This window comes from Melanotaenia boesemani, chromosome 2 (assembly GCF_017639745.1).
Source record: "Melanotaenia boesemani isolate fMelBoe1 chromosome 2, fMelBoe1.pri, whole genome shotgun sequence".
Classification (NCBI taxonomy): Eukaryota; Metazoa; Chordata; class Actinopteri; order Atheriniformes; family Melanotaeniidae; genus Melanotaenia; species Melanotaenia boesemani.
Window position 1 is genome coordinate 35,016,883 of NC_055683.1, and position 26,714 is coordinate 35,043,596.

Consider the following 26,714-nt stretch of genomic DNA (forward strand, 5'->3'; position numbering starts at 1 on the left):
AGTACAAGTGGAAAATCATTTGTAAAGACAGAAAATAAAAGTTGACCTAAACAACTACCCTGGGGCACCCCACAGCTGATCTTTTCCACCTCAGAATAGCTAAAATAAACTGTGTACTAACGATTACTAAGATAGCTTTCAATCCATTTAACAGCAGATGGCTCAAATCCATAACAAACTATCTTATTTAATAAAATACTATGATCTAAAATGTCAAAGGCTACACTTAAGTCCTAACAAATTCTTCTCATCAATCTCCTGTAGCCTATGATCAGTAATCTGAGTGAGTGCTGTAGTTGTGGAATGACCCACCTCATAAAATACTCTTGTATTTGATCATACACAATTTTTTCCATAATTCCATTTCATTGAATAAATGACTTCCAATCAATATTAAAATATCCTAAGAAGTAAATCTCATTTCCTATTTCACATGCATTATCCAACATTTCACATAACTGATCCAAGTACATTACAGTAGCATTCGGTGGTCTGTAACAGCATCCAACAAGGACAGGCCTTACATAAGGTAACTGTAACCATATTACTTCCACTCCTACTATGGCAAGATCTCTTCTAACTTTAACTGGAATATTGTTTTGAACATAACAAGCTACTCCCCCATCATGCAAGTTTCAATCCTGCCTATAAAATTTATAGCCATCTATATTAAATACAGGACTATTAATAGTTGAATCTAAGTGAGTTTCTATAGCTAATATCAGTAAATTATACTTCTGTAATAATTCTGAAATGTCAATTATTCCTTAAACTACAAATATCTCTCAGTCATATATTTGCCTCCTTTTTCTTCTCTTTACATTCCTTCTTTCTTTGTTTCCCCCTTTTCAGGTCCAGCATAAATATATAACAGTCAAAATAAAGAACAATAATCAAGCATCAAGGAGAGACCTAAATCCTCAAAGCTTTACTTGCATTATATCCTCTAAGCTCCTCTTGGCAAAACAAATTTGTTAAGCACAACGCGGCAGACAGACCACCGTCCTTATTTGCTATGATGCTGGATGGGACAAGTTAAAGAAAAGAAACTGCTGATCTCTAGGGTTTACATAGACTGATCCAAAATAAAAAAGAAAACGCCCAGTGAGCAGCAGTTGTCTGCAGAGCAAAGCCAAGCCTTTATGGTGCCCTAAGCAGAACTGATTTAGAGGGGGTCCTCAAACCACCACAGCCTGAGTGGTGTTTAAATATTACTGGTGCTTGATAATTTCATACATTGTAAATGTATGCATTCATTTGCATCATATGCTGTTGGCTACTAGCATAATTCTAATTATGGCTAACTCTGTAATTAGGGTATTAGCAACACGTCTTGGTGTCAGAGGTCAGAGGAGAATGGTCAGACTGGTTGGAGAAGATAGAAAGGCAACAGGAAGTCTTCTCAACACTGGTTCCAACCAGGTTTTACAGAATAGCATCTGATGCTGCGTTCAAATTCCTGCCAGCATTGTCTTCCTGCTTTCATTGTGGGGAAGCAGGAAGGGACTCTGGAAGTCTGTGTTGTTTTGCTTTGGTGTCTCAGCCAGAAGATGAAACACCAGAGGAAATAATGTTGCTCCACCTTCAACTTTTTCTCTCTGTTCATTAAAAATGAAACAAAGTAATCACCGCCAGAGCTGGGCGCTGTTCTCTCCAGGACTTTGAGTGAAATAGCTGTGATGAAGGCACAGTGGATGCCAGCATCTCATTTCTTTCTGATCAAACTGTGGATTTACAGCCAAGAAATCAACTCTAAGCAATATATGCAGTCCTGCTTCAACATTAGAACCCAAACAGCACTAACAACAGATTACTTTACAGTATTTTGAGCTGAACTGTAAGTTGGTCACATATTTATGCCCTAGTAAACTTAAAGCACCATGCAAAGCTGTAAACCCACTGAGGCATGTTCCAGGCCAGGCTATAATGAGCAGCTTTTCCTTCAAAACCTTGCTGGAAGCTGAATTATAAAAACTCCTACCAAGGTAGAGTCTGATTCAAAGTTACAGCTACACAAGCATCTGCACACTAACAGACCTGCTCAGAGGAGGCAGGAGATCTAAACTTTTCTGCTCACTGTTAGCCCAATAAAAACAGGGTTGATGTTCTCAGGTCTGAAGGTGGAATAAAAAAGTCACGTGCAGCTGAGCTAAGGACCAAAGATTCAGGCAACCCTGCCTTTCAGCATAATAATTAGAGCCGAGCCCTGAACTCACTGGTCTCATTCTGTCTCCCAGCAGCACAGTTATACATATTCACCAACAACAGTTTCAACATCAGATATATTCTACTGGGATTAAAATCTGTGTTTATGATATGTGCAAACCATTACATTCTGGTTTTATTCACATTTTGCACAGCATCCTGACTTTCTAAAATTGGGGTTGTAATTTTTTATGTTGTTATTTTGTGATTATGATTTAATTATTAGCTATTGAGCAGAAGATTCAATTTGCCCTACATAATTTGTTTCAGTGACTAATTCTAAACATTACCAGATACCATCATCAAGGTTCTAAAGTCTTGGTTGTGAAAAATTCTGGACTTGAACCATGGAGTAAGTTAACCTCAGGTTAAGGGGGGCTCCAACCCTTCGAAACAGGTGTCTGTCATACAGGTTGAAAACCTTTCATTTTGCAGGCTCATTCAGGCTGAGGTTCATATGTCTTCCAGCTTTCTAAAAGAAGTAAAAGCTAAAGCTATCTTCAGGACTCTCACCAGTGTCTAGCCAGTGTCAAACAGCCAAATAAAACTGCTTCATGATGGTTACCAGTTTTGTGGTGAGAATTCTGCAAAATAAATAGATTAAGCTATGGAAGGATAGGAGCGCCACAAAAAATAAAAGAATAAAACTGAAAAAAATAAGGAAATGAAAAAGGAAATATCTGGACAAATAATTATGAACATTTTGATTTTTTTTAGTTTATTTTCATAAAATTAAAAAAATTTTTATTCATTTATTTTTCCTATTGTTTTCCCTATATATTTCCTTATTATTAAGGCGACTGTAGCTCAGGAGGAAGAGCAGTCGTCTTCCAACCAGATTCCCCTGACTACATGTTGAAGTGCCCTTGAGCAAGACACTTAACCCCACGTTGCCTCCTGATGTGCCTCCCGCTTACCATATTATTCATGACTGCATGAAATCATGAGCAACAAGCACAATAGAGCGCCATCTTACATAAGTTGGACCAAAATCTTCAACTAGGTCTAATGTGAGACTTAAGCAACTATATTGCTTACTTTTACACTAATATTGTTTCAGAAAACAGATAATAATAGACAATTATAAAGGGTTAGTCCATTAGAGTAGAATACAGTCCATTTATGCCATCATTTGTGTGGGGATAGACTTCTCAGTTTGGACAAGAAGCCCCGCCCCAAAGCAGAAGACTCATTTCATTTTATACAATTCAAATTACAGAGTATGTATAGATTCAAGGACAAAGCACAGAAAATCCCCATATTCTCATTACAATATCATAATTAGATAATCCTGAACCAGCAGACACCAATAGATCCTCTATTTCCATTCACATAAGCAGATAATAACCATTTCCCACTGCTGCTAATGTATTTCACATTATGCACCAACATGCAGCTCAGAGCAGCAAACTGCAAGTTATTTATGTTTGATTTGTGTTGATTTCAGCAGCATTTTGTGCTGAGCCACCTGTAAAAGCAGCAAAGCTGTGCTGCAGATACTGAAGCATGACTGCGATCAGAGGAGCCTAAAAGCAGAGATAAGTCTGCAGCTGGAAGAAGCAAAGGGTTTTTATCCTGAGGCGGCGGGTGAAGAGTCGACTGAGAACTGAACAGAAGAAAGATAACAAAAACTGAGAGGGAGAGGACAATAAACAGAGAGCAGAGGAAATAGAGGAGGGGTTAAGGTGCAGCTGAGGGCATAAAACTGCAATGAGATGACAGTTCAGACATTTGTCCATTTTAAATATAAAATAAACACACTTGAAATAAAACCCCTGAAAGCAGATAAATGTGGTTTATTCATCAGTTTTAAAATATAAATGTAACACATTAAAACAATACATAAGATTTGGATCAAACATTGCAGCTGGTCTCTACAAAAACTCTACAATATGAAGATGTCCTCTGTGATAGATGGTATCAACACAGTGACGTCTTCTGCAGCTGCCAGGCGTTTCCAACAGGTGAGAGCACTGAGACTATTCTGGCAGCAGGAATACGGCAGGGGAGAAATGACATCCAGATGCAGCCACAGGTCAACAAGGCAGTCTGATAATGATGTGACAGGTGGGGGTGTAAAATGCTTCCAAATATAGGCTCCACAGCAGCTATATGATGAAATGACAAAGTGAGGTTGTGACTCAAAACCAGAGCTGGTGTGAAACTCTGTGGACTGAAAATAGTGAGAAATGAACTGCTTTTCATTACTGATGCAGCAACACGCAGCCCACATGCTCAGATGTTTGATGAAAAAATGGGATATATTTGGATTTTTGAGCAAATCAGTTCCAGAAACCGACAGGACCTGCAAGCACTTCTTTTCTTCAAGCGTTGAAGTCATATGAGATGTCACAACACTCAGTGGAAAAAAAAATATTTAACTCTATAACTGCAGGTGTGTATTCATAAAAATATATATATATATATATTATGGGGTGCCCAAGATAAGACAGAAGTTAGTGTGGATGTCCATTTAATAGAGAGCATTAACTGTGATGTTCAGCAGGACAGTTAACTTCGGTTAGAATCAGTGTGAATTCTGGGAGCTTGGGGGAGTCTGGAAACCAGGGACAAACCCTGTACTGGACCACCTCTGAAATCTGATAGGACACCGAAGTGCCACCTCAGGTGATTGACAGGTCACTGTAGGAGGACGGAAGCATCTTTCCAGACATGCATGGACCACCAGTTTCACCACACCATTTTGAAGTAAATAATAAAGTGGTTCCTGATTGGTCATCCTTTAAACATATTGGCATTTGGGTGAACATTTCTAGAAGAGATTTTGTCCCTGTGCAAGTACAACTAGTGTTATGTAAGACTATTAACCTAATGTTAGCATGAAGCTACATGCTAGCTCAAGATTAGCTTTAAGATAATGTGGGAAAACCATGGCATATTTAGTTTTCAGTGAGTGTCATTGGGGACTAAACATCAACTCAGCTAACAGGATTTTTACAATGGAGCTAAAAATAAACTATAAAGAAGCTCAAAAGAATATCTCAGTCTCATGTTTACTTGGCACTGACTAAGCTAGCGCTACATGATTCAGTTTCATTTAAACAGCTAACAAGGCTGCTAGTTGATAGCTACAATTTAAAAATGTGGAGAAGTATATCCTGTAACCAGTCTGATTTTGTATAGATAGATATGGAGATCTCCCTAATGTGGAGTTAGCCAAGTAAGTCATTGTGATCAGAAACAAAGATAGCATCTACCATAACCACTAGACAGTAAACCAAAGCTGATAGGGAAACTGTGCCACCAAACAACCAACATATTTCTATGGACCTTTTTGAACTTGTAAATATTTCCACTTAGTGATCCAGATTATTAATGGAAATATTTGTATTTTTTATAAAACATATTAACCTTACTTTAATTTCCAGGCTAAAATGTGGCTGTTTTTTTTAAGGCTAACAGAAGTATACCTAATAAACCCTCAAACCCAATGACCCTCTTACCGTAGTTTACACACTGGTTAGTCATGCATATAGCATTGGCTCTATGCTATATGCATCTATATGCATCTATAGGATTAGTTGTCACCTTCTCTCATTAAATTAAGAAACACATTCATTTCAATACTCTACTCAACTTTATTTACATAGCAATGCAAAAGAGGAACCTGAACTAACCCTCACAGATCCAAAAACATCATGAAAGGATGCAAGTAAAACAACTGAAATAATAATAATATTAATAATAATAATAATAATAAAAGATAAAGAAGACACTTTAGTTCCCATGTTAATAACCTTAGCAAGCTACCGATCACAGGGGTGGTCAATGAAATTAAAAGGGTGGCCCTGGCCCCTCGCAGCCCCACTCCACCCCCATTAAAACCATGATAATAAAACAGATTGTTTGAGCAAAATCTCTGAAAACACAGAAAATTGGTAAGTTTGTTTTGCGATCGACTGGTCCAACAAATTAAAAAAAAAGTCAAAATTTTTCCTTTAAACTTTCAAAGATAAAGAAAACAGAACAAAACAGATTGCTAAAATTCATCCAGGCCACCACAATATAGGCTGGTAAATGAACATTTTGTGTGCAATACGTTAGATTTTATAGATAAAAATGTAATTCCCATCAGAATAAAATTTCAATTCTGCTTCATTTTATTTCTTTTCCTTTTTATCACAGAAGCAAACTTGATTAGTGTGTGCAGATATACTTTTGTTCCACAGAGGATGACTCACTCATGGTCACTGAGGTTTTTATACATATGTAACAGACCCCTCTCTTATGGAACCAGTTCCCAATTTGGGTTCGGGAGGCAGACACCTTTTCTACATTAAAAACCTTTTCGATAAATCTTATAATTAGGGGAGGTTAGCCATTCTTTATGCTGCCATAGGCTTAGACTGCTCAGGGGACAACCCATGATGCACTGAGCATCTCTGTCTGTTATTTATTTTCCATGTATAAATTTTTGACAGTATTTGCATCATTAACTTGTAGTTCTCTTCTCTCTCAACTCAAAGTTGTGGTGCTTGTTGATCCATCTTTCCTGTCCTCTCCACCTCCGACCGGTCGAGATGGGCTTCTTCCCTGAGACGGGTTCTGGTTCTGCTGGGAGGTTTTCCTTTCCACTGTTGCCTGCTGCCCCATGCAGTTCAGGTTGGGGGACTGAATTGAAGACAAGATTTGGCTTGTATGAGCGGTTATTATAAACTGGACCACTAGGCTTGAATAGATTTTGTCTATGAATTGTCTTGAAAAGACATTTTTGTGAATTGGAAACACACAAAACTGTATTGAATTGAATCAACCCAAACTTGTAACTGGTTCTGCATCTGGCCAGTAAAATGTTTGGTTTTGTTTGTATCTCAGTCTTAAATAGTGACAGAAATGCATCCATTCGTCTCGATTAACTATGTGCTTTTTCCCCACATCAAGACCATGAACCTCTATTTTGTGCCTACTCTGATCAAAAAGTGTGGAAATGAAATTTCTTGCTTCTTTAACATACACAATGACTAGGCTATACAAGAAAACATTATTTTGCATGTAAAAATATCTAATTTATTTAGTTAATCTCGCTTGAATGAGCTTGGATGTTCATTCAAGTGGGAACAATTTTAACTATATTCAAATTTCTGTTTTTATTTTTGCCCAAAGTGATATTTCATTTTAAAGCTTTTACAGCTCATCAGTCATCAGACATATTTGTCTTCCAGGCTTATTGGTACCAAATTTGACTTTACAGCTTAATGAAGCAACAGATTTAAACAGGAGACCTTTATGTTTGGACATTATTTGGCTCAACGATGGCAAAAAACAATCAAAAAGGAACATCCTCTACTTGTTCTCTGCTGGCTGAGCTGTTATTTTCACTTTCTGGACAGCAGGGAGATTTAAAGTCAGAGAATAAATCCCTTCAGATGGTTGGTGATTTGCCAAACTTACAACCTTCTGGCAGCAAATAGCACATTTTGTTCCTGTGTCAGAGCAGTAGCAAGTGTAGATCTCAATTTATGGACAAACAACATCAACAAGAGCCTTTGAGAGCAAACTCAAGAGACACATTCTGAATTCATTTCTACATCTTAAGACAAAAAAAAACATGTTTACTTTTAACGGTTTTTATTAAACAGAAATTATTAATCTTTTAAGTCCTCAAATGATAAAGTTCAGGTTTGAAAACAAACTCAGAAGTGGATCATAACTTTGAAACAGCAACGGAAACACAAACATGGACAGATGATTCCAGTCAGATGTTACTGAAACTCACTAAAGGGTCAATTCACCCAAATCACAAAAGCACATTTTCAAGCTTCTTCTATATTTTCTTCTTTAATAACGTTGTGGGTTCATTTTTAGTTTTGTTTGCTGAGGATAAACCTCGCTGAGATGGGGCTGGCAGAGTGAGTCTGTGTGAGGTTCAATAATAAGAAGCTAATTATTACGGTTTTGTGGTTGCTCAGCAACACCATCCACACGTTTTTCAAACAGGGTTCATATACTTTAAAGACTTTTCTGAACTTAGTCCGAACAGAAAAGAAACTTCTAGAATCTGTGTGACTTAAAAGGTAATTCAACTTAATTTCAACTTAATGTTATTCCCATCTATGTAGGAGAGTCAATCTCTCTTTTACAGGAACAAAAAGATCCCCGAAAATGACAAAAATGTGTGGGTAGCTCAGCTGCAGAGCTACTGAGGTAGATTCTCTCTCGCTGACACTTGTCAGGACAGTCGGAGTTGACGGCCAAAGATCTAAATCAAAGTGATGAAGGTGGAAGCCGAGCAAACAGGACAGGTGGGAAAGCGGCGAACATTAGGCGATTGCTCCTTTTCTCTTCCAGCTGAGGATGAAAAGGTTTGCTACAAACACTGACCCTTTTGAGAGCAGGGATGAAGGGAACTACAGCTGATCAATCTGCTGCCCTGATTGGTCAGATGACAGTTGTGCTCCAGCTCAAAGATGTGATGAAAACGAAGCTTGCTACAGACATGCAAACAAGCCAACGTGTGGATAAATGATTAGGCAGATGAATGGAGATGTTAAGATTGTAGACAGTGATGCTGAACTCAGGCTTGTAGACACTTTAATCAGGAGGTTAAGCTGCTGAGAAGGTCCGTAACAGAGTTCAGACTTGGTCCCATGTCTGTTGAGTTAACGTTAAGCAGGGGCGGTGGTTTTCCCAAGACCATGGCTGTTAGGTGACATTACACAGCTTAAATACAGATGCCCACGCCTACAAAAGGTGTTGCAGGAAGCAATCAAAACAAAGGGGTAGCAATGAGTGGAAAAAAGCAGCAGTGGAGCAGACAAATTATTACACACCATTTCTTGGTGTCTACACTCCTACAGAGAGAAAATGTACTCAATCACAGTTACAAATGTGTAAACCAGTTTCTGAGTCACTTTGGGTACTGATGAACGTGTTTAAATCCGCATAAATATCAAGCAATTTCAACATTAAACAATCTCATCTTACAAACTGCCCAAACATAAATTGTTTTCCATGCAGATTTTTTCCACGTTTGAAATGTCTCCTGTGTGTAGAGATTGTTGACCTTTTAACACCCAGTGCATCATATTTGGTACAAACAGACACACTGAATGACTTTGGTAAAAGCTTTGCTGTGTCTCTCTCTGTTGAACATCTTTTGCTCTACAATAATTATGACATCGTGCAGTAATAAACAGAACATTTATGTCAAATTATATATAAAGGGCTAATAAAGACTTTGGATTAATTTTTTAAATTTTCTGTCCATTATTTCGTGTGTTAGGCCAGCGGTGTCCGGCTCCAATCCTTGAGGGCCACAATCCTGCAGGTTTTCAATGTGTCCCTGCTCCAAAAACCACCTGACTCAAATAAATGAGTAATTGTGCAAAACTTAATTGGCTGTTGGATCCATTTCATTTGAGTCAGGTGTGTTGAAGCAGGAAATATTGAAAACCTGCAGGACAGCGGCCCTCGAGGACGACTTTGGACACCCCTCAGTTAGGCAGTAAGGGGTAAAATGTATGTGCAGAAACTGCTTGATGTGCATGAATTAGCTTGCCTGTACATTGAGGATTTTAATCTATAGAAGAAATTAATACTTGAATGAGAGTAAAGATAACCCAGCTTTCCACCAGCACTTAAACTCACCATGTATGTTTGAATCTGTCTGGACATGTAAAAAGAATCTCAAAATCCTGCATGCACTGCAAAGTGATCCTCACAAAATGGTTTACACATATGTTTATCATGTATTTGTAACTATTATTGAGTTTATTTTTTTCTCCATACCTTCAGTCCAAATGAAATGTGCAGAGAAACACACCATCACACACTCCTAGTGGGTCATAGCGGCATGACTCAGAAGGATTATAAGTCTGAATATATTTCTTTGATTTGTCTAGATTTATATTGTATAGTGTCTAGTATGCCCATGTGGGCTGGGCACATTTGTGCATGAGACTGAAATACAAAAATCAATCAAAAATCTGACTTTTCTTCAAATAAAAACAAGGAAAATCCCACTTGTGCTAAAATATTTAGGCTATTTCTTTCCTTGATTATGTGCCTGTAACCAAACATATCATCTTCAGAATTCAAATAATTCAAGTCTTCACTTTAACTACACAGCTTCCAGAGAATAATCAGGTTTTTAAGTTTTATTCAGTATCAAAATAATCCAGTGATTACTTCAGGACTGGATATGAGCAGTCTTCAGTCAGCGAATAGGATTAGCAGCTCTTGCTAATGCTAGTGGTTCTTCCAGCATAAAATTAGCTATAATATAAACAAATATAAAGTTAAAACAAAACAACCTGCTGCACAAGCTCTAGCTGCTTTTCTTTAATTATTCGTGTGGCTTTACAACCTAAGAGCTAAAAGATGAGCTCCAAACTGAAAAAGAAAACAACCTTAATGCTAACATTTTTATCATTATGTATTTACAGGAGTAAGGACTAAAACAGTGAAACATTTCAAATTTCTGCTGGAGTTATTTACTCGATTAGACTGAAAAAAAATCGAATGAGTGAAACTAACATTTTGTTTATCTGACAAACAAAAATATACAGTGGTATGCAAAAGTTTGGACACCCCTTAGGAAAAATCACTTCATCAGTTTGTCACTTAATGAGCCTTTAAAGCAGCAACTTCATTTTAACGTGTTTAATACCCTACAGAAACAGAAACATTTCAGTAGTGAAATCATTTTTATTTCGCCAACAGAAACATTTTTGTGTGCACTTTAACAAAAATAGGCATGTGCATAAATTTGGGCACCCTTAATTGCATTCATTTCAAGACCTGTTGGGATTAACAGCTGACAAGTGGCGGCACAACATTGCTTTGATTCACTCACTAGACCTTCAATTAAAAAGACTGTTTAACATTGGTAATTGCTGGCTGTTCTTTCTTAGAGAGTTGCAACACTGGGGCCTGTAAACAACTTTCCACTGGCCTAAAAACCAAGATAACTCATTATTATGAATAGGAGAAGGGTACAGGACATTATCTGGAAGGTCTGGACTGTCTATCTCCACAGTCAGAAATGTAGTGCAGAAATGGAAGGACACATGAATAGTCCTTCTGAAGGAAAGATGTGATAGGCTGAAAAAAATACAGGAAAGGCACAGGCAAAGGATAGTTAGAATGGGCACAGACAAGCCACAGACCACCTCCAGAGAACTACAAGAACATCTGGCTGCTGCTGGTGCAGTTGTTCATTGTTCCACAATCCAGCGTACTTTGCAGTGGGAAAAGCTCAGTGATGTGCCAAAAGCCTTTTCTAAGTGTTGGTCACAAGAAGAGTTGCATGAGGTATAAAAAAGCACATCTGGACAAGCCAGAAGCATTCTGGAAAAAAATACTGTGTTCAGATGAGACTGAGAATTTTTTGGTCAGAACAAGAGATAGCTAAGCCAATCCTACGACAGCAACCACTGAACAAAGTTCTGAACATAAAATAACTAAAACAGTAAAACACTAAATTGTACGAGACAATAAAATCAGTAAAAAATAAATAAATAAATAAATAAAATCAACACAAGCCATAAAAGCAAGCTCATACTGGGTGAAACGCCAATGAAAAGAAGAGGGTCTTAAGAAGGGCTTTAAAACTGGACAGTGATGAAGCTTGTCTGACCTGCGGTGGCAAAGACTTCCACAGCTCCGGTCCCGCCACAGAAAAGGCCCTGACCTCTCTGAGCTTCCTCCGTGTCCTCGGCACCTCCAGGAGGAGCTGATCCGCTGACCGGAGGGAACGGGAGGGGGAGTACATGTGTAGTAGCTCAGAGAGGTAAGGCAGGGCAAGGCCACTTAAAGACTTTTTGAAACATTTGAAAATGAACCCTAAAAAGGTATGCATGGCATCATTAACACACTGAACACAAGAACTTATTGTCTACTGTGAAATTTGATGGACAGTCCATCATGTTATGGGGCTCTGTGGCTAGCACAGGTACAGGAAACCTTGGTAAAATTGAGGGCTACTTGAATTTCTCTCAGCATCAGTAGATTCTTGACAACAACGTTCAAGAGTCCGTCACAAAGTTGAAGCTACGCCAGAGTTGGATTTTTTCAATCATCCTAAGCACTGTTCAAAATCTACCGAGGAATCCATCCAGAAGCACAGAGTACAACAATGTACAAAGTACAATGTCCTGGGATGGCCATCCCAGTCCTCAGACCTTTACATCATTGAAAATGTATGGATTGATTTTAAGAACAGAAGCCAAGAAACCTGACTGAACAGGAGGCGCTTTGCATGTAGGAATGGACCAAACTACCAACTGCCAGCTTTTAGGGGCTTGTCTGTGGCTGGAGCCATCTACCGGGTGTTACTGCAGCAAAACGAGGCTCTGCTAAATATTTAAGGAATTATTTCTTTGGGGTGCCCAAATTTATGCACATGTCCATTTTTGTTTAAATGCATGTGAAAATGTTTCTGTTAGAGCAATAAAAAATTATTTCACGGCTGAAATGTTTCTGTATAAAAATTGTTAAAATGAAGTTGCTGCTTCTCATCAAGTGACAAACTGATGCAGTGACTTTCTTAAGGGGTGCCGAAACTTTTGCATACCACTGTATGTCACATGTGAGGAACTCAAACTCACGTTTCAGCTCAGCCGTTTAAAGAGCGACCACTTCATGATTTAGTGAACTGACCCTTTAAGTTTTTAGCATTTAAAATTCCTTCACAAAACATTAAATTAATTATAAATGAAAAAATAAATAAAAGAAAATCCTTTAGTTTTAATTTCTGGGTTAAGACTTTTGCTGTTAAATGTCCACATCCTGTCAGCAGAGAACCCAACGCCACGATGGAAAGCGAATACGTCTGAATGTGAGGAATGTGCAGTTCCCATTCAACAAGGACGGGATGTTCTTTGATTATTTCAATAGAAAATGTGTTTAGAAGCAGCTCCTGGCTTAGTGCAGCTTTATATTCAGTTTTTAATAGTAAATGAATAACAGACATAAATAACAGCTGAAATAGACAAATTATAACAAAGTGCATTGCAGCAAGGTGAGGAAAATAAATTATGTTGACTAAGCACTGATAGGAATATAAAAGTAGTAAAAAAAAAAAAAACCTTAGAAAACAGTGCCCTCTGACATATAAGACATATATACTCTGTACAAGAGATTAATAAAACTCTGATAGTGGAACTGTGTAGAAATAATAAACCGTCTTTGTGACACGACGAGTCCAAGTGAGGATCTTCAGGAACAGAAATAAATACCCCCCTCCCCCCTCTCTCTCTCCCCCCCCTCACACACACACACAGACTCACAAACCATCTCTGTTCAGTCCGACTGCTGCAACTTGTTGGTGTAAAAAAAGTAAAAGAAAAAACTGAAGTGGCCCCTGGTTTGATCGTGATGACTGAAGCCTTACCAGAAGGTCTGCCTTCTGCTCGATTACACTCGTTAATTATTGTTACGAAAAAGTTGAGGTGAAGTCACGCAGCTCTCGTCGCACCCTGAGGAGATCTGAGGAGCGTTCTGGAAGCAATGACACAAACAAGAGGACAACGTCACCGAGGAGCAGAGGACAGAAACCAGATCCTGATACTGGTCTACCTGATGCTGATACCATCAGCTTTCACAGGCAGATGTGGTTTGTGTTGCTGGTCTAGCACAAAGGTTTAAAAACTATGTCCACTAGGGGGCAGACTGGCATCGATCTGTTAAGTTCAGCCTTTAGTTTAAATGGAAACCCTGAAAAAACAAACATTGGAGCACATCCGGACTTGAGGCCAATTTCCACCGGGTGCGAGTGTGCCCGTTTCGGCTGTGCCGGGGCCTCCGAGGCTATTCGCCACCATTTCAGTCGATGGCTTGCTTCATACTGAGCGCGCCGCGGTACATGTCAGAAGCGTCCGAGGAGAGCCTTGTCTCTGCTAAACGCACATGCCGAGTCTATTTTTGATGGCGCATGCATCCAGAATGCATCAAGCTCAGCAGTTCAGATAGAGCCAGACAGGAAATCAGACAAGGGAGCAGTGGAAAAGCTTCTGGTAATTTTCAAAATAAACACCCCCGTGCAGATTTGCACTCACTGAACCATGTAAACATTACGTCATTAATTGGTCAGGGTGTCTCAGTAGATTTTTTTTATCATCATGGATGACAAGACGTTTATCCTGGAAGTGGAGAATCATAAGATCCTCATGGATCCAGCTAGGCAAACTGCACTCGTGGGCGCTCAGCATCCGACACACTCCCACCACAAAGGTCAGGATAAAACCGCAGTCCAGCCGGAAGGCAGCACACACACACCCGGTGGAGATTGAGGGTTACTTCCTGTAAAATTACGGAAAGAAGCTGATTATGTTTTAGACACAAAGTGTCTGCATGGTGTCACCACAAGGTGGCAGTTTTAGCTGCTGAAGTAGTTTTAGTCCGGCGGTAAGCAAACGATAACAATGTGTTAGTTCATCATTTGTACGCTCAGACCAAAAACAAAGCATTTATTTCTAGTGCTGGGCAAATATTTAAACTTTTTAATCGCAATAACAGTATTTACTGTGATTAACTGGATGATTTTCTGTGGCTGATTGTGATATGGTCATCATACTGAAGCAAAGGTGCTACACATGGAGGGAAATTGCAGTGGCCACTTCTAATGCAGACAAGTGATAGATTAATAATTAACAATTAATAGAATAAATCAATTAGAAAACAATAATAAAACTTGCAGTAGGTAAAATATGACTGCGTGAAAGGAACAGAGGGGAAAATATCTGATGGCGAATTTCCAGCCATCAGCTGGAACAGACAGAAAGCAGGACGACAATCTCAGAGCTTCTAGACCATGAGGGAAAGAGTTCAAATTTTTTATGACATTTTAAAACTTAAAACCTTAAAACAAAAAGAAATACTGTAAAAGGGGGTTTTGGCTGTTCCAGTTTCTATAGCAACTACATGAGGTATGACTGCAGAACATCTAAAGATGTCACAAGTATTAAATTTTACAATTAATCACAGTATGCTACAATTAATTCATCGTAATAATCTCTCAAAATCGTCACTTTATATAAAATATTATGCATGAATTATATCAGCGGATCAGCACAACTTCTGCATGGAAAGAAAACAACGTTACACCACTTCCATGTGTTTCTGCTTTGTTTTGGTCCTGTAAAGGTTGCAGAAGAGGCTGCCTGAGTGGAAGACTACAACAGAGGAAGAGTTATTCCCTCCTAACGGATTAAGACTTCCTTGTCAGATTTTTTGTTCGTTTGTTTTTGGGTTAAAGAAAAAAAATGACCAAGGTGTCATTGTGGAGGGCGGCTCACCAGCCTGTAAAGCAGGACATAAAAAGTTGCAGAGAAAGGAAGAAATACATCCAATACGTTTCACCACCTGGATAAACATCAGCTTTTTATGCTACAGTAAAGGTAGATGCACAATAGTTTGCATGAATGACACTAATATTTATTTACTGTAACAATGTGCTATTTTGTAACTGTCTTACAGCGTAACGTGATGCATTCACTGGATATTATGTTTCACAGAAGAGCAAAAAAAAAAAAAACAAAACAAAAAAAAAACTAAATTGTGCTTAAGGGCAGCTGAAAGTCAAAGTTAGCCAAATGTTTTTCCTGTGTTTCTAAACTCTGAAAAGAAATGTTTACAAAAAGAAGCCTCCCACGTCCAGGTAGAGGACCTGTAGCCTCTTACTGAGAAAATCTGTAATCGTGATATCTCCAAGTACATCAGGAACTAGATTTCAGCTTCTCTGTGTGGATGAAGGAGATATGCAGCAGAGATGGAGGAGGAACAAACATTGGTTCATTTCATCACATTAGTCCACCCTGAAATGGTTGAATTCCATGACGACATCTAGCCAGATCCAGCAGTGTTTCTAAATCCTGGTCTTCAGGACCCACTGTCCTGCATGTTTTAGAGGTAACCTTACTTTAACACACCTGAATCAAATAAAAAGCTCATTAACAGGCTTGCAAATAACTTGATAAGGAAGTTCAATAAACTTCTTTTATCTATATAAAAATAGATAATATCTATCTATCTATCTATCTATGCAGGGCAGTGGGTCCTTAGGACCTGGACTGAGAAACACTTATTTATATGCTTTCAACTCCAGCAAACGTGGTCCAGACTAACTAAACTGCTAATCAAGTTCTTTGCAAGCCCGCTGATGAGCCATTCATTTCAGTCAGATGTGTTAAAAACAACAGAAACATCTAAAACCTGCAGGAGAGGGGGGTCCTGGACCATGATTAAGATACACTGTATAAATTAATGCATTAAAGCGAGATATCATGTTCACTTGCTCAGCCCTATTTTATCCTTTACCAGGTCAGAAGTGATTTTTAAACTTGTTTCCATTGCTATTAAGGTTCACTGAGTCTTCTATAAACACCGGGTAAAACACCTTAAGGGAGTGAATTAACTTTTTTTTTTGTGCTGTAGTGGAGGGTTTTTCTTTATTTTTCATTTCTTACAATTTAAATGGGTTGTTATTCTTAGAGTGACATCTCCTGAACTCAATCCAAAGCTTTGCTCTCAGTGGTTTACCTCATTTTTGTTCCAGATTAGTCCTCCAAATGCAAATGTTGGTAATGCTATTATATGTTCAGCCACAGCAAAAACAATTATGTGAAAATAACTCAAACACTATTAAAGAATCATTTTCTGCTCATTGAACTGCAGTTATGTAAGAAAACTATTTAGAATATACAGTATATAGTTGACATTGTTAGTTTCATCTAAAACAATGCTGCCCTCAAGTGGTCATGAGAGGAACTGCATCCACATGTGAGTACAGATGAATCACCTTTTGAAGGGGATTAATTATCTATTTTATCTGCACAGCAGCTGTTAAAGGTTTTAAAGATGAACATTTGTTGATGTTTATTGTTTGAGTCTTGAGCTGCTTTTTATAAATGAGAGAAGAAAAAAGATGGAAAAAGGTGGACGGGACGAACCTCCATGGCCCCCACATATCTTCGGTGTCATCTCTTGTGTTGTCTAGTTGCAGATGTGAAGGGTTTGTTCTGCGGGAAACAAAACACACATCAACTGAGGAGAACTCAAACGCAAAAGTCCTCATCAAAGCAGAACAAGCTGCTGGAATCTCGTTATACACTACAGTATTCTGCTATGTTTTATCTACTGGTACAACAAAAACGAATTTAAGTTTATCATTCTTTTCATGGCAGATAACCGATTTAATATAATTTTGAGCAGTTGGGTCCAGACCATTTTATTGTACAAATAAGAGCAGATTGACAACACAACAGCAGGTAAATATTATGAGGAAAAGTCTGCAGATGTTTTATACACATACAAAATATGATATAAGCGAGAGGAAGGGTACACCCTGGACAGGTCGGTAGTCCATCACAAGGCCAACACAGAGACAAACAACCATTAACTATCACATTCGGTCCTCGGGAGAATTTAGAGTGACCAGTAAATCTAACATGCATGTACACACGTGGACAAAATTGTTGGTACCCTTCGGTTAATGAAAGAAAAAGTCAATGGTGACAGAAATAACTTGAATCGGACAAATTAATAAATAAAAATTCTATGAAATTTAACCAATGAAAGTCAGACATTGCTTTTCAACCATGCTTCAACAGAATTATTTAAATTAATTTTATATTTTTTTGTACAACCTTTTGAGACCAATCACTGCAATCAAACGATTCCTGTAACTGTAAATGAGATTTCTGCACCTCTCAGCAGGTATTTTGGTCCACTCCTCATAAGCAAACTGCTCCAGTTGTCTCAGGTTTGAAGGGAGACTTTCCAGACGACATGTTTCAGCTCCTTCCAAAGATGCTCAATACGATTTAGTTCAGGGCTCATAGAAGCCATTTTAGAATAGTCCAGTGTTTTCCTCTTAGCCATTCTTGGGTGTTTTTAGTTGTGTTTTGGGTCATTGTCCTGTTGCAAGACCCATGACCTGCGACTGAGACCAAGCTTTCTGACACTGGCCAGCACGTTTCTCTCTAGAATCCCTTGATAGTCTTGAGATTTCATTGTACCTGCACAGATTCCAGACACCCTGTACCAGATGCAGCAAAGCAGCCCCAGAACATAACAGAGCCTCCTTCATGTTCCACAGTAGGGACGGTGTTCTTTTCTTGATATGCTTCATTTTTCTGTCTGTAAACATTTGCCATTTGCCTTGGCAAGAACTTCAATTTCTGTCTCATCTGTCCATAGGACATTCTCCCAGAAGCTTTGTGGCTTGTCAACATGTAGTTTGGCAAATTGCAATCTGGCTTTTTATGATTTGTTTTCAACAATGGTGTCCTGCTTGGTCGTCTCCCATTAAGTCCACTTTGGCTCAAACAACGATGGATGCTGCGATCTGACACTGATGTTCCTTGAGCTTGAAGTTCACCTTTAATCTCTTTAGAAGTTTTTCTGGGCTCTTTTGTTACCATTCGTATTATCCGTCTCTTTGATTTGTCATCAGTTTTCCTCCTGCGGCCACATCCAGGGAGGTTGGCTACAGTCCCATGGATCTTAAAGTTCTGAATATGTGCAACTGTAGTCACAGGAACATCAAGCTGCTTGGAGATGGTCTTATAGCCTTTACCTTTAACATGCTTGTCTATATTTTTCTTTCTAATCTCCTGAGACAACGCTTTCCTTTGCTTCCTCCATGTTGAGGGTGGTACACACCATGTCACCAAACAGCACAGTGAATACCTGTAGTCCTATATATAGGCCACTGACTGATTACAAGATTGTAGACACCTGTGATGCTAATTAGTGGACACACCTTGGATTAACATGTCCCTTTGGTCACATTATTTTCAGTCTTTTCTAAGGGTACCATCATTTTTGTCCAGGTCTGTTTCATGAGTTTATTTTTTTTTAAATAATTCTGTTGAAGCATGGTTGAAAAGCAGTGTCTGACTTTGATTGGTTAAATTTCATAGAATTTTTATTTTTTACTTTTGTCAGATTCAAGTTATTTCTGTCACCATTGTGAGTTTTTTTTTTATTAACCGAAGGGTACCAACAATTTTGTCCACGTGTGTATTTTGGACTTGATACTGGATACTGGTCGGTGTATCCCTGGTCACATCCACCTGCTTTGTATTCTACAGTTCAGTCATTGCAGGGCTTCTGCTACATGTAAATGACTGTGGAGCATCACCACGGCAACATGCCTTCAGAATTAGGATGTTTCTTTTTTCAGATGTTACAACTATAAGTTATATTGTATGAATGGAAATATGAACATAAAGTCTATATTTGCACACATTTAGGGACCGTAATAAAAGTGAGATTGCACTTAGGAAATGGGACACTGCCCTGCAAATAACTTTATTTTGAAAAACGAACAAATCTGAACTTCCTGCGGAGTTTTATGGTGGTGTTGCTGTTGCATTGGGTGTTTTCTCATTGTCCTCTGTACGCATTCACTGATTCCCCAGATGTGTGGTATGAACACCAAGTCCTTATTGCTGATTTCGGTTGTTTGTTTGTTCTGTTTCCTTCCTGTTTATCTTTGTTCTTGACTTGCTGTGCTCCTTTGATAGATAGAGTGTCAGCACGTGTCGCATATCAATCTAACAGATTGCCGAGCTGGTCACGCTTCTGGGATACCATCAGCTGATAGAGACAAGTCACAACATGTTGGATGACGTGATCAAAAGAATTCATACAGCTACAATTGGAAAAGACAAAATGAGCCTATCACGCTCAAACAGCAGCTATTCTGCTAAAGGACAGCTGAAAGTCTAAAGCTAGCTAGATGTTTCTAAATTCTCTACCCAGGTTCAACAGAAATATTTAAAACCATTTTTACAATGTAGTTTCCAGAAAGAAGCATCCCAAGTCCAGGTAGAGGTCCTGTAGCCGTTTCCATTTGTTTTCTCAGATTCAGGTTTAATAAGCAGAATAATTATAATAATCATAATACTGTGATTATTTCTCTGACATTACTCGTACCAAAAAAAGTCTACAGTGGTGACATCCCTGGTGCAAAGCTCTTGTTTGTTAGATAAATCTTTGGGCTGCTTGAATGCAAAGATCAAACACATTTAAATACTTGCCAACACAATACAAATGATGTTTAGGTAGAAAATAATCATCTCTTTCTGGTTGATTGTGCTTAAAACAACAGAACTATTTTCATACTGTTACTGTTAAATTCTATGAATTGTTACGGTATCATTTTATATCACTTCCATGCCTTGAAATGTGTATTTTGATGCTTCCAGTTCGTACAGGTCTAATAAATATGGATCTTAACTTTCACAGAAAAGTTGTTGACCTTATGCTCTGGACATCTCATGGAGAAGTTCTCTTCGTTGAGGACGCAGCCTGAGAAACACACAAACACACAAAATCAATCCTTACAGACTGGTCTTTTTAGACTGATCAACGACCTTTACACACAGATAATAAAAAACTAAAGTGGCTCATCCTTCACTTTTCGTTTCACAGCAGGAATTTAACACAGGCTGGCAAAGGTTTAAGGCCACAGCGGTTAAAAGCCAAACCGGGTGTAAACACATGACCAACAAAACAGAATTATTAAGCAGAGAAAATAACAACAACCAGCCAGTAAAGGCTTCTAGTTTTTACTCCAAAGTATTGCGTTTAAACCATTTCTTTTTTTTGAAAAAATAAACATGACAGAGCAGGTAAATGAAGCCACATTTTGTCTAAATTATATTAAGTTACAGTTTGTAGATAAAATCTACTGCAGCATCATAAAACGCAGGACCGATTAAACACCTTCACATCGCAGCTGAGAGCCAGATGTTTGCAGGTTTACTGACCAGTGTAAAAAGGGCTTTAGATATGTTGTATATGATAGTATACCTGACTGAATGGCACATGTGTAGTGATAATTTCTGGAGCATCCCTTCTGGAAACACCCCATTATTGCACCAGTTTGTTGGCAGGTTGAACAAACCTGGAAGAGAAAAAAGAAATAAAAGTCAGTGATAAGATTTACTCTACTCAGTCCTATATCTCCGTAAAAGTTTATGGAATAATCTGGACAGATATTAGCGAGGCTAAATCAAATAATATTTATTAAAAATGGTCAAAGTCAATAAGTAAAATAAATGTATGTGTTAAGGGTTGTCATGGCAGTTAATATGAGATTTCTCTTCCTTTTTTTTATTCTTGTATTAGGGTTATTTTTTTGTTTGTGTTGTTTTGTTTTAAGAATGAGATAAATAAGACTGAAACCACAGTAAAGTTTATTTATAAAAGCACATTTAAACTCAGGCTGAGTGATACAGTCGTAGAGAAACTGCAGGAATTATTCTGACATGGTTACCAATGTCATGTTTATACAGAAGCACTTGTCTTTAATGGTTTGATGAAATGCAGAAATGACACAAACTGAGAACAATTTCCTGAATAATTCATGGATTTATCAGAAAAGAAAGAGAAAAGTTTCTGCTGGTCTGAGTGACTCACCGTTTCCTGTGCGAGTTGGACCGCCTCCTCCAACCCGTACAGCTTTCCTCGGACTAGGAAGACTCCAGCAGACCAGATGCCGCAGTCCTCGTGGATCCAGCACTCATCCAGGTGAAGAGGCACCCTTGTGGGAGAAAGGTCGTTGCCCTTGAGCAAACCTTTATCAGCATTGCAGTTGTCGCTTGAGGAATTTCCCAAATGGCCGTTAGAGAGTTTGTGTGACTCCTCCTCCTGCTTGGTCCTGCAGGTCTGACTGTCCACAGGTGAGGCGATGGGATAGTACGGGCCGTGAAGGTCCCCGAGGCCCATGAGGTTGGCCATCTGCCCACACAGGCAGCACAGCAGGGTGGTCTGACACCTGCTGTCCGAGCTGGGCCGACCCAGCTGGAAGCAGGATGTGCTGGGAACAAACCCAGTCAGATTCCTGGAGGACGTCTGCTGCTGCCGTCCTCCGCTGCTACGAACCACCGCCTCGTCCTCTTGATAGTTCACCACCCTGCACATCCTCTTCTCCATGTGGACGAACGGGCAGAAACTGTCCGACTTCTTGTCCTTTTTCTCTTTCATGAGTAAATGTCTGAGCTTGATCTCGGGCTCTGAGGGAGAAAACAGAGCCGAAGTTCCAGTCTTTGGGCATTGTTTTCTTTTCCGTCTTGTAGCTTTTTTTCCTGCTGTACTTTTGGAGGCCGAGGCTGTCTGATGCGGTGGCGGCGAGATGCTGCAGCTCAGCTTTTGCTTGCTTTTTCTCAAGTTTTTACTTCTAGCAACAGACAAAGGCTTTTGTTTGTAACTGATGGGGTCTGCGCGTGAAGCTTTGCGGCGAGACTCCTGCTCCCTCGTCGGAGACTTCCCAGCTGTCAGAACGTCGACATCTGACTCCTCCGAGTTGCTGCTCGTTCTTTGTAATGGATCTGGCTGCAAGTTTGATTCCTCTGAGCTGGACAGCCTCAGGGCATATTCCATCAAGTCATCAGACTCAAAGCTTTCGTTATAGATACCCACCGCGTCATGTTTGACTTGTCGCTTCAAGCTGCGCCGCGCCGCGCTGCTGGTGAACGTTGGTGTTTCTGACACAGACTTTTTAAATCTGTTACTGCGTCGCACTTCTCTAGGTGAAGCTTTTTGGCTTTCGCTCCGAGGGGGAGTTTTCTCCCGGCAGCGGCTTTTCTTCTCACCGTTAGTGACGGAAACCTCAATGACGTCGCTGTCGTCGCTTGAAATATCTACGCCAGATTCGGCTTGATTGCCGTAAACGACGCTGAGGTCTGACAGGAGGACGACAGGCCTGGTGTGGTGAACGGGGATGTCCACTGAGCTTTCTGAGGAGTCTTCAGAGTACGAGCTATCAGGACTGGGTGAGCTCATGGGCTGAGGTAGAAGGTAGCAGTCTCTGGCTTCATCCAGCGAGGACACAGTGGGGGAAAGAGGCTCCACGATGTGCCTCACGTTGTCCTGGATGAAAGAACCACACAAAAGTGGCTCCTTCGCTGAGGAAACGAGGAAGATGACGTCAGAGCCGCTGTCGCTTTCCTCTCCACCGCTGCTTTCAGGAACTGGTATGCCGCTTTGATCAGTCCCATAGAAACCAGCATGCCACAGGTTGCTGTGAACTCTGTCATGATACAGGTCCAGTCCCGGGCTGAGCGCTGAATTCATGTAGCCCCCCAAAGACTCAGGACCCTGCTCCATGTCCCTGCAGTGGACAGGTGCACCCGGCTGTGAAGACAGCGAGCTGTAGGAGGATGAGGCTCGCGATCTGTAGGTGGAGGTGATGTCTGTGCTGCAGCCAGCGGGGCGTCTGTGGTACCACTCCGGCTTCTTGGCCAGGTCCATGGCTTCAGGATGGCTGCGGGTCAGGGGGTTGTAGCTCTTTGACAGATCCATAGCCATGAACGGTGGATCCTGAGAAGACACTTCCATTACTGTAGAACACAAAAGGTAACGTTTAAAGATGTGCAGCCAGAGTCAAAAAATGCTTTATCCTAATATATGCTTATACTTGAGCAGCTTTTCTTAAGGTAGAGGATAGAAATTACTACGTTGTTATAAGTTAAACTTTTTACTTTGTTTGATTCTAAGATTTTAGCAACTCTAAAGTTTGATGACTCCCTTGTTGTATAATCTCCCAGATATTTTCACCTGGTAAGCAAACTAGATTATTTCCGCAGGTTAATGTCAAATCACATCCTGCACACTTTGTATTATTTTGCTGAAATCAGCAAAACCTTCTCTGAAAAAAAGTTGGTCCTCTTCTGTTTAGTTTATAAAGAGAACTCTGCTATATATTTACTTTCTTCATACACCACTGTGCTTTTTTCAACATCTTAAATCCTATATTTTCCATATAGTCATTTTTCCTTTTTTACCTGGATATTTATTTGCAAGTCGATGGTAATAAAAGGCATTTTTCTTTTCTTCTTTTTGTTCTATTTTTAATCTGGATACTTGTATGTGTTTTGTATATAGATTTTTGCATTATATAGGTCACTCAATTCATTCTTATTATTTTCTTCTTCTATACGGCTGCTGCAATGATGCAATTTACCAGTCAGGGATCAAATATCTGATCTGATTTGAAAAGAATAACATTAAAATTGTTAAAATCTGACCAGCTATTGTGGTTTCATTGCCACATTAGAGTTTTTTTTATACTGTAAATAGGAAAATATAACAGTAAAAATCTCCAAATTAAATACTTGGATGTGAAATGGTTTTGTGATTCAGTTATTTTACAATAGGACTGACTTGGTTCATGATGGTTTGCCAACCACCAAGAAACATGAACAGGGGGACTTTTCACTATTGTCTTCCCACTATTGTCTCTTTGCTGTTAGACAAGACGCTAACAGTGTACAAATAAGATAAAGTAGCTTTTGTTTATTTTAAAATAAGTCCAGGTTTGTGTATGTCTTGAAGAATACTTCGTGTCTGCATTGTTTTGGGTAATTTTAAGTAATTCCAGACAAAGTCTTGTTCCCATTTTTCTTTTGTGGATGTCCACTGCAGTTGTTGTTTTTCCTACTTTTTTCTTCTCCTTTTCTTTTTTCTTTTCCTACTTTTGTTTCATGTAAATGTCAAATGGCAAAACATTATACTGTATAGAGTAGCATTCTGTATCTATTTCTATTTGTGTGGCTTTCAAATGATGGTTTCGTGTTTTCTTTGTTAGTGAATGAAAACTCGTTTACTGTTCTTTCTGAGCACAAATGCCGTTATTTCCACTACAGAAACAAGCAGGGATTTCATGCTGTGCTGCCTCAGGCAATATCTGGATTCTCTGAATCTTTTAATGATATTTCATATTCTAAAAGAAGAAATCCACAAATTCCCTGCCTTCTACTGTTGATAAATGTGAATCCTAAATACACAATTTCCCCGGTTTATCACAAAGTTAAGTATTACAGCAAGCTAATGTTAAATCCCATCATGTACGTTTGGCATTATTTTGCTGAAATCAGCTAAATCTTCTCTGAAAAAGAAATTGCTCTAAAATTCTTCCCCATGCTTACTTCTAACTCAGCCTCTTTGTGATGCTCTTTTTTAACACTCATCTGTTTCTGATCAGTTAACAGTTAACCATATTAGTTATAAGATGTTCAACCAGATCTTTTATTGACTATTACACCACTTCCGAAGTCTTGCTGCCCTTGTCCCGACATTTCTCACACACTGCTTCAAAATGACACATTTTAATCAAATATTTGAAACAACATAAACTTAAACTAAATAAATATTTATCGTGAAATATTTTCTCAAGTTTAAAGTTTAGGTTACTTAGAAATTATTCAGTCATGTGTTTACAGAAATCAATAAATAAATAAATTAATTAATAAAATAAAATAAAATCTCTCCATCTGATTTGATTTATTTTAAAGATGGGTTGTACAAATTGAATCTGAAACTAAATCGATAGTTTATAGTTGATACAAAAATTCAATTACCGGCTATTCTTTTCTACTAATCCAAAAATCTTTATTCCTAAAATCCAGCAAATCTGCAACGATCAAAATTGATGTATAAATAGTAATTAAATTAACTGAGATAAACTATATTCTACCTTAATGTATTCGTGACACATGCTTGACACTATCAATTGTCTTTTAAACATTTTATTTAAGTTACTAATTTATGCAGACAAGCGGACTAAAATAATGAGCTATATATATATATATATATATATATATATATATATATATATATATATATATATATATATATACATATATACATACATACATATATATACATATATATATATATAGGCCTATACGAAAAGTTTTTCTTTATTTCTTTTTTTGTTTTAGCGGAATGTGTTGGTATTTGTGAAGATTATTTATTAGAATAAGTACTCCCCCCCCGTCGACTAATGGGTTGTCAGCACCATTTTAAACAGGTAGGCCTGTTTAGTATTGCCATCCCTAACAGTTGTAAAAATCTGACGTGAGCTGCCTGAAATTATTCGTTTTTAACCGTTGGTGGTCTTACCCCTTAGGTGGCGGCGGTTTGGATGGACCTCCCCGGTCCTGACAGAGCGAGCTGGCGGATGACACCTTTCCTGGAAGCAGCTCGGGTAGCGGCGTTAGCTAACACGCCTCTCCAGGCCCGTCATCATCTGGACTGGATGTAAACAAAAGCTTCGACCGATCGAGTTCATGCTAGCTGGATAGCTAGCTGACGTTCACTAAGCTGCTCCTACACGGAGAAGACGCTCGACGCGACAGCAGCTCACAAACATTTTTTCTGAAGTGAATCCAGCAGGTAGCGTTAGACCTCCTGGTCACAATGTGTATTTTAAAGTTGTCATCATGGACACCCTCTTTACACAGTCAAGTCAAAGCGACCTAAGACACACCGGAAAAGGATGAGGCGCCTTCAACGTAAAAGCCCATAGTTTTGAGCTCTGTATTAACCGGAAGTGTATGGTAAAGATGTTTTTTTTTTTTTCAAATAAAATAAAGATTACATTTAAAAACAATAAAAATTTAGAAAAAGCTCTGCTTTTTTATATAATCATGGGTGTAGGTTTAATTTTTATACCCTAATTTAGAGACAAATATTTTTTTTTAATATACATTCATTTGCAATATTATGTAATTTAGAAGATAGATAGATAGATAGAT

General features: G+C 38.8%; 1 protein-coding gene across 4 annotated transcripts; it reads right to left on the bottom strand.

Moving 5' to 3' along the window:
* Positions 1-5,609: 5,609 nt before the first annotated feature.
* On the bottom strand, positions 5,610-26,500 carry LOC121628751 (transcription factor 20-like). Of its 4 annotated transcripts, XR_006008241.1 has the most exons (7): positions 26,080-26,500; positions 21,595-23,516; positions 20,986-21,079; positions 20,432-20,481; positions 17,115-17,183; positions 13,559-13,665; positions 5,610-6,837 (listed from the first exon to the last, which is right to left on the bottom strand). XR_006008241.1 is itself a non-coding variant. In XM_041968084.1 (6 exons), exons 2-5 carry the CDS (start codon positions 23,512-23,514, stop codon positions 17,142-17,144), a joined length of 2,106 nt encoding a protein of 701 aa, XP_041824018.1. In that variant the 5' UTR covers positions 23,515-23,516; positions 26,080-26,500; the 3' UTR covers positions 5,610-6,837; positions 17,115-17,141. The 4 variants fall into 4 exon arrangements, 3 of the variants coding, with proteins under 3 accessions (XP_041824018.1, XP_041824022.1, XP_041824005.1); XM_041968084.1 differs by lacking the exon at positions 13,559-13,665; XM_041968088.1 differs by lacking the exon at positions 5,610-6,837 and having other exon boundaries at positions 12,532-13,665; positions 21,595-23,496.
* Between the last annotated feature and the right edge of the window lie 214 nt (positions 26,501-26,714).

Coding starts and splice junctions, on each gene's coding strand:
- LOC121628751 (XM_041968084.1), bottom strand. CDS start 23,514: ATGGAAGTGTCTTCTCAGGATCCACCGTTCATGGCTATGGATCTGTCA. Junction 21,080..21,594: donor TCCAACTCGCACAGGAAACG/GTGAGTCACTCA, acceptor TTTCTCTTCCAG/GTTTGTTCAACCTGCCAACA. Junction 17,184..20,431: donor TGAGATGTCCAGAGCATAAG/GTCAACAACTTT, acceptor TGTTTCCCGCAG/AACAAACCCTTCACATCTGC.